At 44.7% G+C, this 12,686-nt stretch overlaps 1 protein-coding gene across 1 annotated transcript in view; it reads left to right on the top strand.

Moving 5' to 3' along the window:
• The window catches only part of LOC146061508 (bifunctional heparan sulfate N-deacetylase/N-sulfotransferase 3-like), a 239,877-nt gene that overhangs the window by 94,962 nt on the left and 132,229 nt on the right, over nt 1-12,686 (top strand). The window contains exon 3 of the mRNA XM_083174470.1: nt 10,288-10,375. Coding sequence (XP_083030596.1) covers nt 10,288-10,375 — 88 coding nt within the window. The remainder of the gene's footprint in view (nt 1-10,287; nt 10,376-12,686) is intronic.

The following is a 12,686-nucleotide window of genomic DNA, read 5'->3' as shown; positions in this document are numbered from 1 at the left end:
ATGGATAAAAAGGTCAGGAGTACGCATTCCACCGCCGCTCGCCACGCTTCGGGGTGGCGTTGATAGTGTGGGGGGGGGGGGGGTGCCTCAATCTCATTGCATCTCATATAAGTGTATAGTAAAGTAAATGGCATTGCACCCTATAAAATTGCATGCTTTGTGGTGCGAAGCGATCGCATGCGATGTGATCGCACCGCCCTAGGCTAAAAAAGAGCAGTGAATAAATTACATAGGAAAATCGCATCACATGCGATCGCATCGCACGCAAAAAAAACGCATGCGATGCGATTTTCTTATGCAGAATTGTCCGCTTAGCAATTTGTGGGCGCCACGATATTACACAAGTACCAAAAAAAAACTTCCTATATGTTACTCACATTTAAAGAAACGTAACAGGCAATATAATGTGTCTAAAACATAGAACTGGATTCATTAAATACACCAAGTTACATCTCCAAATACTTAATAGCAGCTAACAATCTCTAGCAAATAAATATATTTATATAGCAATTGTTAATACAAGAAGTTAAGAAGTTTAATTAAAACTATGTAACTAGTTCCAGTTATTTTTATGATAAAAATACAAATTAACATAATCAGTGGCAGTGGCGGTTTTGCAGGGCAGCCCCCCACAGGTAAATCTACCACTGCGTGAAGCAAGATGCAGTCTGTGAGACTCGCTAGGTGCTATCCTATTAGACCTGATTCTGGTGTGCTTATCCCCCGATGCCAGCACTTATCAGACATTGGGCCAAATACACTAAGCTTCAAAGGTGATAAAATGGAGAGTGATAAACAACTAGAGATGTGCACCGGACACTTTTTCGCGTTTTGGGTTTTGGGTTTTGGGTTCTGATTACCTTCAGGTTTTGGGTTCTAATGGGTTTTGCCAAAACACCCCCTAAAGGTTTTGGGTTTTGGGTTTTGGGTTTTGGGTTCTGATTTTTTTGAAAAAAGCATAAAAATGGTTAACATTGCATAATTTAGGTGTTTTTTTGCTCCTATGCTATTATTAACCCCATCAGCTTTCTTCTCCACTCATTTACAGTCTATTCTGAAGACCTCACACCTCACAATATTGTTTTTAGGCCAAAATGTTGCACCGAGGTAGCTGGATGACTATGATAAGCAAGACAAATGGGCGGCACAAACACGTGGCCCATCTAGGAGTGGCACTGCAGTGGCAGATAGAAAAACTAGGCCCCAAAGAGCACATTATTCAAAAGAAAAAAAGAGGTGCAAGATGGAATTGTCCAAGGGCCCTCCCACCCAAACTAGGCCCCAAAGAGCACATCATTCAAAAGACAAAAAAGAGGTGCAAGATGGAATTGTCCTACGGCACTCCCACCCAAACTAGGCCCCAAAGAGCACATTATTCAAAAGACAAAAAAGAGGTGCAAGATGGAAGTGTCCAAGGGCACTCCCACCCAAACTAGGCCCCAAAGAGCACATTATTCAAAAGACAAAAAAGAGGTGCAAGATGGAAGTGTCCAAGGGCACTCCCACCCAAACTAGGCCCCAAAGAGCACATTATTCAAAAGACAAAAAAGAGGTGCAAGATGGAATTGTCCTACGGCACTCCCACCCAAACTAGGCCCCAAAGAGCACATTATTCAAAAGATAAAAAAGAGGTGCAAGATGGAAGTGTCCAAGGGCACTCCCACCCAAACTAGGCCCCAAAGAGCACATTATTCAAAAGACAAAAAAGAGGTGCAAGATGGAATTGTCCTACGGCACTCCCACCCAAACTAGGCCCCAAAGAGCACATTATTCAAAAGACAAAAAAGAGGTGCAAGATGGAATTGTCCTACGGCACTCCCACCCAAACTAGGCCCCAAAGAGCACATTATTCAAAAGACAAAAAAGAGGTGCAAGATGGAAGTGTCCAAGGGCACTCCCACCCAAACTAGGCCCCAAAGAGCACATTATTCAAAAGACAAAAAAGAGGTGCAAGATGGAATTGTCCTACGGCACTCCCACCCAAACTAGGCCCCAAAGAGCACATTATTCAAAAGACAAAAAAGAGGTGCAAGATGGAATTGTCCTTGGGCCCTCCCACCCACCCTTATGTTGTATAAACAGGACACGCACACTTTAACAAACCAATCATTTCAGCCACAGGGTCTGCCACACGACTGTGGCTGAAATGATTGGTTCGTTTGGGCCCCCACATCACAAGCTGCCATTTAATATGTCCCTGCACAAACTGGCTCTACAGAGGCAAAAGGTCGTCCTCATCCTCATCCAGCGATTCCTCACCACCATCAGTATCTTGTTCTTCCTAACCCTCACAGAGTATAAATTCGTCCCCGCTGGAATCCACCACCACAGGTTCCTGTGTACTTTGTGGACGCTGGTCTTTCTCGTAGAATTGATAATTCATTTTTATGAACATCATCTTCTCCACATTTTTTGGAAGCAACCTCCTACGCTTATTGCTGACAAGGTTCCCAGCTGCACTAAAAACTCTTTCGGAGTACACACTGGAGGAAGGGCAACTGAGGTAATATAGAGCCAGTTTGTACAGGGGCTTCCAAATTTCCTTTTTTTTCTGCCAGTACTGGTAAGGACTCTCTGACATGCCTACTTGGGTGCTGTCACCCATATAATCCTCCACCATTCTGTCAATGGTGATAGCATCATAGGCAGTGGAAGTAGACATGTCAGAAATTGTTGGAAGGTCCTTCAGCCCAGACCAAATGTCCAAACTTGGTCCTTTATCACCACCAGCGGGGGGTTTAGGAAATCGCAGTTGTTTCCTTGCAGAACCAGTTGCTGGAGAAAATGAAGGAGAAGGTGCTGCTGAGTCACTTTCCACTTCAGAAGATGACAGTTTTCTAACCAGCAGTTCTTTGCACTTCTGCAGGCTTGTGTCCGCCGGAAAGAGTGACACCACGTAGGCTTTAAACCGAGGATCGAGCACGGTGGCCAAAATGTACTCCTCTGATTTCAAAATTTGTACCACCCTCGAATCCTGGCAAAGCGTATGAAGGACTTCATCCACAAGTCCCACATGCTTAGAGGACTCGCTCCGTCTCAGCTCCTCCTTCACTTTCTCCAACTGTTTCTGCAAAAGCCTGATGAGGGGAATGACCTGACTCAAGCTGGCAGTGTCTGAACTGACTTCACGTGTGGCAAGTTCGAAGGGTTGGAGAATCTTGCACAACACTGAAATCATTCTCCACTGTGCTTGAGTCAGGTGCATACCCCCTCCTTTGCCTATGTCATAGGTGGATGTATAGGCTTGAATGGCCCTTTGCTGCTCCTCCATCCTCTGAAGCATATAGAGGGTTGAGTTCCACCGCGTTACGACCTCTTGCTTCAGCTGATGGAGGGGCAGGTTCAACAGTGTTTGCTGCCGCTCCAGTCTTTGGCATGCAGCCGCCGAATGACGAAAGTGGCCACAAATTTTTCGGGCCACCGAAAGAGTCCCCTGCACAGCTCTGTTGTCTCTTAGAAAACTCTGGACCACCAAATTTATCGTGTGAGTAAAACAGGGCACATGCTGGAATTTGCCCTGCTTTAATGCCCGCACGATATTGCAGGCATTGTCTGACACCACAAATCCCCAGGAGAGTCTAAGAGGGGTAAGCCATTGCCCAATGATTACCCTCAGTTTCTGTAAGAGGTTATCGGCGGTGTGCCTCTTACGGAAAGCGGTTACACACAACGTAGCCTGCCTAGGAAGGAGCTGGCATTTCCCAGGTCCTACTACTGGTGCTGCTGCTGTTGTTGCTGCTGGACAAGGTGATTCATCTACCCAGTGGGCTGTCACGGTCATGTAATCCCTAGTCTGCCCTTTTCCACTTGTCCACATGTCCGTTGTTAAGTGGACAGTGGGTATGACCGCATTTTTCAGGGCACTGAGAACACTTTTATGCACTTTACTGTACAGCTTCGGTATCGCCTGTCTAGCGAAGTGGAATCTTGACGGTATTTTGTAACGGGGACACACTAAGTCCATCAATCGTCTAAATCCTACTCCAGCAGTTATGGACACCGGAAGCACATCTAATACAATCAGATCTGCTAAGGCCTCAGTTACCCGCTTTGCCATTGGATGACTGCTGTCATACTTCATCTTCATGGCAAAGGACTGTTGGACAGTCAATTGCTTAGTGAAATAAGTGTTCCGACTTCCCCTCCGGGATGATGAATGACTCCCAGCAGCAACAGCAGCAGCGGCAGCAGTAGGAGGCGTAGCAATGCAGGATCCTCCAGAAGAATCCCGGATAGGAGAGGAGTCAGTCAGGCAAGTAACATGGCCTATAGGACTACTCCCAATCCTCATTGAGGAAGAAATTGACGAGGAGGGACTTTGCGGTGTAGTTGGGCACGTGGACACAACAGGACAAAGGGATTTAGTTGTCCCTGGACTGTGTACATTCTTAGCCACAGTTTCTGAACTAAACAGCAACTTATGAACGCTCTTCAAGTGACGTAGAAGGGAGGATGTCCCTAGGTGGGAAACGTCCTTACCCCTGCTTATTTGAGCTTTGCATAAGCTACATATGGCAAAACAATTGTTGGACGGTTTGGGATAAAAATAATTCCAGACCGAAGAGGTGGATTTATTGGTCTTCTGTCCAGGCATGGTGATGCCCTTTGGGATCTCACGGACAACAACTGTCTTGCCCGGTGCCTCATTTAAGCAAACCGCATCAGCATCGTCCTCCTCGTCAATTTCTCCCTCAGCACCAGCTTCATCAATATCCTCCTCCTGGTGTACAACACTGACACCTTCATTATCGACATCTGCAACTGCACTGTCTGTGATCCTTCCAGCACATGCAGAGGGTGTGCTGCGAATGCTGAAAGGAGCATCCTCTTCCCGTACAGTGATGGGAAGGTCAGGCATCGCAACCACCAACACCCTTGGACTCTCCACTGGGATTTGTGATACCATGTCTTCTTTGGAAGGCAGAGTTGTTTGCTGGATTTTTGTTGGTGACACCTTAAATCTCTTAAATTTTAAAGTGGGAGAAGGAGGAGGAGGAGGAGGAGGAGGAGGACTTTGATCATCTTGTGAAGCTGAGCCACTAGTCATGAACATAGGCCATGGCCGTAGCCGTTCCTTGCCACTCCGCGTTGTAAATGGCACACTGGCAACTTTAAGTTTCTCCTCCAATGATTTGCTTTTTCTTTTTAAGGGCCTTTTACTCAACTTTGGCTTTTTGGATTTTACATGCCCTCTACTTTGACACTGGGCATCGGCCTTGGCAGACGACGTCGATGGCATTTCATCGCCTATGTCATGATGACTAGTGGCATCAGCTTCAGAAGCACGACGAAGTGGCTCCTCATCTTTTCCTTTTTTTTTATCCTCCATATTTTGGATATCTAACGGTAGGCAGCGGTGTCAGCAAACTGGATACCGAGATATCAGCTGGTTGTTGTCACTATCCAGTGACAACAGCAGCAAGATACAAAAGTGGATATATATCAGTAACACAACAAGTGGCGTCAGCAAACCAGAGTTATGTACTGCGATATCTAACGGTAGGCAGCGGTGGCAGCAAACTGGATACCGAGATATCAGCTGGTTGTTGTCACTAGCCAGTGACAACAGCAGCAAGATACAATATTTATTTTGTGGATAGTTACACTGGTAGGTAACACAACAAGTGGCGTCAGCAAACCGGAGTTATTTACTGCGATATATGTAACGGCAGCGGTGGCAGCAAACTGGATACCCAGATATCAGCTGGTTGTTGTCACTAGCCAGTGACAACAGCAGCAAGATACAATATTTATTTTGTGGATACACTGGTAGGTAACACAACAAGTGGCGTCAGCAAACCGGAGTTATTTACTGCGATATATGTAACGGCAGCAGTGGCAGCAAACTGGATACCCAGATATCAGCTGGTTGTTGTCACTAGCCAGTGACAACAGCAGCAAGATACAAAAGTGGATACACTGGTAGGTAACACAACAAGTGGCGTCAGCAAACCGGAGTTATTTACTGCGATATATGTAACGGCAGCAGTGGCAGCAAACTGGATACCCAGATATCAGCTGGTTGTTGTCACTAGCCAGTGACAACAGCAGCAAGATACAATATTTATTTTGTGGATAGTTACACTGGTAGGTAACACAACAAGTGGCGTCAGCAAACCGGAGTTATTTACTGCGATATATGTAACGGCAGCAGTGGCAGCAAACTGGATACCCAGATATCAGCTGGTTGTTGTCACTAGCCAGTGACAACAGCAGCAAGATACAATATTTATTTTGTGGATACACTGGTAGGTAACACAACAAGTGGCGTCAGCAAACCGGAGTTATTTACTGCGATATATGTAACGGCAGCAGTGGCAGCAAACTGGATACCCAGATATCAGCTGGTTGTTGTCACTAGCCAGTGACAACAGCAGCAAGATACAAAAGTGGATACACTGGTAGGTAACACAACAAGTGGCGTCAGCAAACCGGAGTTATTTACTGCGATATATGTAACGGCAGCAGTGGCAGCAAACTGGATACCCAGATATCAGCTGGTTGTTGTCACTAGCCAGTGACAACAGCAGCAAGATACAATATTTATTTTGTGGATAGTTACACTGGTAGGTAACACAACAGGTGGCGTCAGCAAACCGGAGTTATTTACTGCGATATATGTAACGGCAGCGGTGGCAGCAAACTGGATACCCAGATATCAGCTGGTTGTTGTCACTAGCCAGTGACAACAGCAGCAAGATACAATATTTATTTTGTGGATAGTTACACTGGTAGGTAACACAACAAGTGGCGTCAGCAAACCGGAGTTATTTACTGCGATATATGTAACGGCAGCAGTGGCAGCAAACTGGATACCCAGATATCAGCTGGTTGTTGTCACTAGCCAGTGACAACAGCAGCAAGATACAATATTTATTTTGTGGATAGTTACACTGGTAGGTAACACAACAAGTGGCGTCAGCAAACCGGAGTTATTTACTGCGATATATGTAACGGCAGCGGTGGCAGCAAACTGGATACCCAGATATCAGCTGGTTGTTGTCACTAGCCAGTGACAACAGCAGCAAGATACAATATTTATTTTGTGGATAGTTACACTGGTAGGTAACACAACAAGTGGCGTCAGCAAACCGGAGTTATTTACTGCGATATATGTAACGGCAGCAGTGGCAGCAAACTGGATACCCAGATATCAGCTGGTTGTTGTCACTAGCCGGTGACAACAGCAGCAAGATACAATATTTATTTTGTGGATAGTTACACTGGTAGGTAACACAACAAGTGGCGTCAGCAAACCGGAGTTATTTACTGCGATATATGTAACGGCAGCGGTGGCAGCAAACTGGATACCCAGATATCAGCTGGTTGTTGTCACTAGCCAGTGACAACAGCAGCAAGATACAATATTTATTTTGTGGATACACTGGTAGGTAACACAACAAGTGGCGTCAGCAAACCGGAGTTATTTACTGCGATATATGTAACGGCAGCAGTGGCAGCAAACTGGATACCCAGATATCAGCTGGTTGTTGTCACTAGCCAGTGACAACAGCAGCAAGATACAATATTTATTTTGTGGATAGTTACACTGGTAGGTAACACAACAAGTGGCATCAGCAAACCGGAGTTATTTACTGCGATATATGTAACGGCAGCGGTGGCAGCAAACTGGATACCCAGATATCAGCTGGTTGTTGTCACTAGCCAGTGACAACAGCAGCAAGATACAATATTTATTTTGTGGATACACTGGTAGGTAACACAACAAGTGGCGTCAGCAAACCGGAGTTATGTACTGCGATATATGTAACGGCAGCAGTGGCAGCAAACTGGATACCCAGATATCAGTTGGTTGTTGTCACTAGCCAGTGACAACAGCAGCAAGATACAAAAGTGGATACACTGGTAGGTAACACAACAAGTGGCGTCAGCAAACCGGAGTTATTTACTGCGATATATGTAACGGCAGCAGTGGCAGCAAACTGGATACCCAGATATCAGCTGGTTGTTGTCACTAGCCAGTGACAACAGCAGCAAGATACAATATTTATTTTGTGGATAGTTACACTGGTAGGTAACACAACAAGTGGCGTCAGCAAACCGGAGTTATTTACTGCGATATATGTAACGGCAGCAGTGGCAGCAAACTGGATACCCAGATATCAGCTGGTTGTCACTAGCCAGTGACAACAGCAGCAAGATACAATATTTATTTTGTGGATAGTTACACTGGTAGGTAACACAACAAGTGGCGTCAGCAAACCGGAGTTATTTACTGCGATATATGTAACGGCAGCGGTGGCAGCAAACTGGATACCCAGATATCAGCTGGTTGTTGTCACTAGCCAGTGACAACAGCAGCAAGATACAATATTTATTTTGTGGATAGTTACACTGGTAGGTAACACAACAAGTGGCGTCAGCAAACCGGAGTTATTTACTGCGATATATGTAACGGCAGCGGTGGCAGCAAACTGGATACCCAGATATCAGCTGGTTGTCACTAGCCAGTGACAACAGCAGCAAGATACAATATTTATTTTGTGGATACACTGGTAGGTAACACAACAAGTGGCGTCAGCAAACCGGAGTTATTTACTGCGATATATGTAACGGCAGCAGTGGCAGCAAACTGGATACCCAGATATCAGCTGGTTGTTGTCACTAGCCAGTGACAACAGCAGCAAGATACAAAAGTGGATACACTGGTAGGTAACACAACAAGTGGCGTCAGCAAACCACAGTTAAAAATTTAATTACTGAGTCTGCGATATCTAACGGCAGCCAGTGGTGTCAGCAACAACAACAACTTCATTATTATTTTTTATATTTTTATATATTTTTAATTTTTTTTTTATTTTTTTTTATATACTCTGAGAGGTAGGTACAAGGTAGTGGCACTGGCAACAACAGAGGTGACTGCCTGGTAGGTGTTTACAACCATATAACAGGTAGCCAGGCAGCACAAAAACCCTCTCTGGCAGCACAATAAAAATTATTAAACCCCCCTCTGTCTGTAGTATTCTGTAGCAGGCTAGCAGCAGCAGTGACACAATTAGAGATGAGCAGGCTATAGCAATATAGAAAGAAAACCCCCTCTGCGGCAGTACAATAAACCCCCCTCTGTCTGTAGTATTCTGTAGCAGCAGCAGTGACACAAATTACAGATGAGCAGGCTACAGCAATATAGAAAAAAAAATCACTCTCCAGCAGCACAATAAAAATGATTAAACCCCCTCTGTACTTGCAGCTCTTTAGCAGCAAGCAGCACAGTGACACACACAACGCTCCAGCAAACCCCCCTCACGGAGTAATAAATAAAACCCCCCTCTCTGGCAGCACTGCTGCCTGCTCTGCGTCGCCCCACAGAATGAAGATGGCGGCGGCGGGTCCCGGCTTTTATGTAATCCGGATCTCGCGAGAATCCGACGTCACCAATGTGACGTCGGGCCTCGATTTCGGCTCCGGGCCTGCGCGGGAGTCCGCGGACGTCCTGGATCCGGATTCGGATTCAGGACGTCCGTGCGGATCCGGATCTCGGAGATCCGGACCCGCTCATCACTATAAACAACCATCCAATCAGCTTCTGCCTGACATTTTTCAAACACAGTCTGTGACATGGCAGGTAGGAGCTGATTGGTTGGCTGTTTATCACTCTCCATTTAATCACTATTTGAAGCTTGGCGCATCTGGCCCATTATGCTTTGTGTAACTCATGCACATGAAGCATAATCCTCAATAAGCAGCTCTCAAAGCCACAAAAACACATGAGTCCAGGAATTTACCCTGGATTCTATGTGTTATCCCATGTGTCATTGCTCCACTAAGTGTGCTTTTTTGCCCTCCAAAATAAATGATCTCCATCAACCCTAAAATCATCCCAGAAAATGAACTAGGCTAATAGGATATGGCCCATAATTTTGTTGTGATAGTTATGGTCAAGGGTTAAAGTGAGGGGTAACAGGGTGACAACACCTGTAATGATAGGGGGAACTAATTCCACCTTCGCACAGTAGCTCCAACAGAAAAGATTGCCCCTCCACCACATCAATAGAGGATGCAGGCAGCACTAGTGTCACTGAGAAGCACTAGTGTCACTGAGAAGCTGCAGCTACCTCCCCCTTTCTCAGGTCTTGGCGGCTCCATCATCCAGGGGAAATGAGCTCCACCAACTCTCCAGGACCACTTTAAGCTCTAGTTCTGGTTCTGTTTAACAATTTCCTGCTGGGTCAAATTTCAAGATATTTGGATTGTGGATTATAGCAATTTCTATAACCTAAAATTAGATTTTGATGACTTCCTGAATTTTTTTTATATATTTTACAGGCTCTTCTTGACACACAAAAGTTACTTAGATCTAAAGTTCTAAATTTCACTTTTAATCTGGGATTTTCTGGAAAATTCTACCATACAGGTAAGTGCATTAAGCAAAAAAAAGTATGTTTACTTTTCAACTATATATATATATATATATATATATATATATATATACCATATATACTCGAGTATAAGCCTACTTTTTCAGAACATTTTTTATGCTGAAAAAGCCCTCCTCGGCTTATACTCGAGTGAGGGTCCCACTTGAGTCAATAAGTTTTCCCAGTTTTTTGTTGTAAAATTAGGTGCCTCGGCTTATATTCGGGTCGACTTATACTCGAGTATATACGGTATATATATATTCAGCAACACAGACGGGTGGCACTGCAGAAATAAATACAAAAGTCAAGGGATAAGGTGATCCAATGTTTCAAATGTTATTACAACATATTTCATCAGGGTGTGAAAAATGTTGTAATAACATTTGAAACGTTGGATCACCTTATCCCTTGACTTTTGTATTTATTTCTGGAGTGCCACCAGTCTGTGTTGCTGTATATTGGAGCGAGTCTAACCCCCCTCTCCTGGGAGGGCACCCGATTTGTTTTTGTCCAAGCTTTATGGAGTGCCGGCCACCTTCTGGACCCATTATATATATATATATATATATATATATATATATATATATATATATATATACACACACACACAGATGGAGCCCCCTTTTCTTTGCCCGGCGCTCGCCAGAATGTCCCTGCTGGCGAGCGGGATTCCATCAGACTGGGACACGCGTGTGTCTCATGCGCTTCCCAGTCTCTCAGCGGCTGGGCGGCAGGGCCCTGCACGTCTCTGCTTCAGGGAGACTGGCAGGGTTAAGGGGGTTCGGGGTGGCGGTGGGGACCGGCAATGGTGGTAGGGGAGGCGGCGGATGGTGGCAGGGAGCTCTGTCAGAACGGGGCCTGCAGGTTTCTCGTGCACGCATGCCTCCTTCCGACCGCTGGCGGGGGCTGGTGATAGTATCACCAGTCCCTGCGAAGACAAGAGGGGCTCCATCTGTGTATATATATATATATACTGTATATATATATTTATATTGATGAGCCGGCACTCCAACACTCCAATGTAGTGGCCCCATGCCTCCTCCAGGTAGCCTTATGGCCACTGTACAATGTGCAGTCCGAAAAGCGCGACTGGGGTGCAGTACTTCCGGAGTCGGGAGACAGGTTGCCAGGCAACACATCTATATAACAGTGAAAAACACATACATTTAAAAACATGTACAAATCAGCATGGAACATGATACATCTCATGTAAACATTAATACAATAATCATAAACTAGTGTGCTAAGAGAAAAATACATACGACCACATACACACGACCACGGCAAGCAATTCCACAGTGCAGCAGTCAAGCTGTCTATATATATATAATATATGTTTGTAAGGTATAGGTAGATATCCATGAGAAAAACAGAGGCACTCAGAGATTTGTTAAATATCACTAGGTGTATTCAAAGCTGGTGCAATACAGGCAGACATTTCGAAGTGCATGAACCCCTTTGTAAATGTGCAAAAACCTTGTTTTGTTGTGCTGTAAGAACATTATGTAGATGTGTACTTTCCTGAGGCCTCTTGCCAGTTCTTGCTTTAAAAATAAAACCTGATTTCTGTTTAAATGCAGCAGCATACCTAGAGAGCTCAGGAGAGCCTTGATGATAGGGTTAGATGGCAGACTATTAAGGAGTAAAGCCGCTTACAAGTGCAGATATATATCTATTAGCATCAACCAGCACATATTAGCAACACACCATTATATTATCCATGGAAGTATTGTCGGGAGAGTCTACTGTACAAACAATTGTTCCATTTGAACAGTACACTATGGGCCTGATTTTGCAAGGCTCACAAAGCAGCGTATATTTGCTGCCTAGTGAGCCCATAAACGCTGCATGCTGCATATCCGAACGCCCGCCCACTGGCTCTGAAACCCTCAGTACCATGCAAGGGGATGTCCGCGAACACATTCCCTCCCATGCTGCCGAAGGGGAGAGAAATCATTTGATGGTCGTCTGACAATTAAACTAAAAAACCTTTGTGATTTCTTCCCATGTCGACCGTAAACATGTGTCAACATTTTGTCATTTCCAACCTAGACCATGTTGATCTTTTTTTTATGTGTCAACATAAGTGGACATATTACCTGTTGACCAATACAGTCGACGTAGACACTGTCAACCTAGACACTGCCGAACTTATAATCCAAAACCCAATGTCATCATCATGTGAATATTTAGAACTCTATTAATTTCTGATCAGAAAATCCTGCAGTCATGTACATTAATTCATATACTAAAAAATATATATATATATATATATATATATATATATATATATAAATATATATGTTA

The sequence above is a fragment of the Crinia signifera genome, chromosome 1 (genome assembly GCF_055691185.1).
Source record: "Crinia signifera chromosome 1, ASM5569118v1, whole genome shotgun sequence".
Lineage (NCBI taxonomy): Eukaryota > Metazoa > Chordata > Amphibia > Anura > Myobatrachidae > Crinia > Crinia signifera.
Note: the sequence above shows the minus strand (reverse complement) of the source record. Positions and strands in the feature narration are given on the sequence as shown.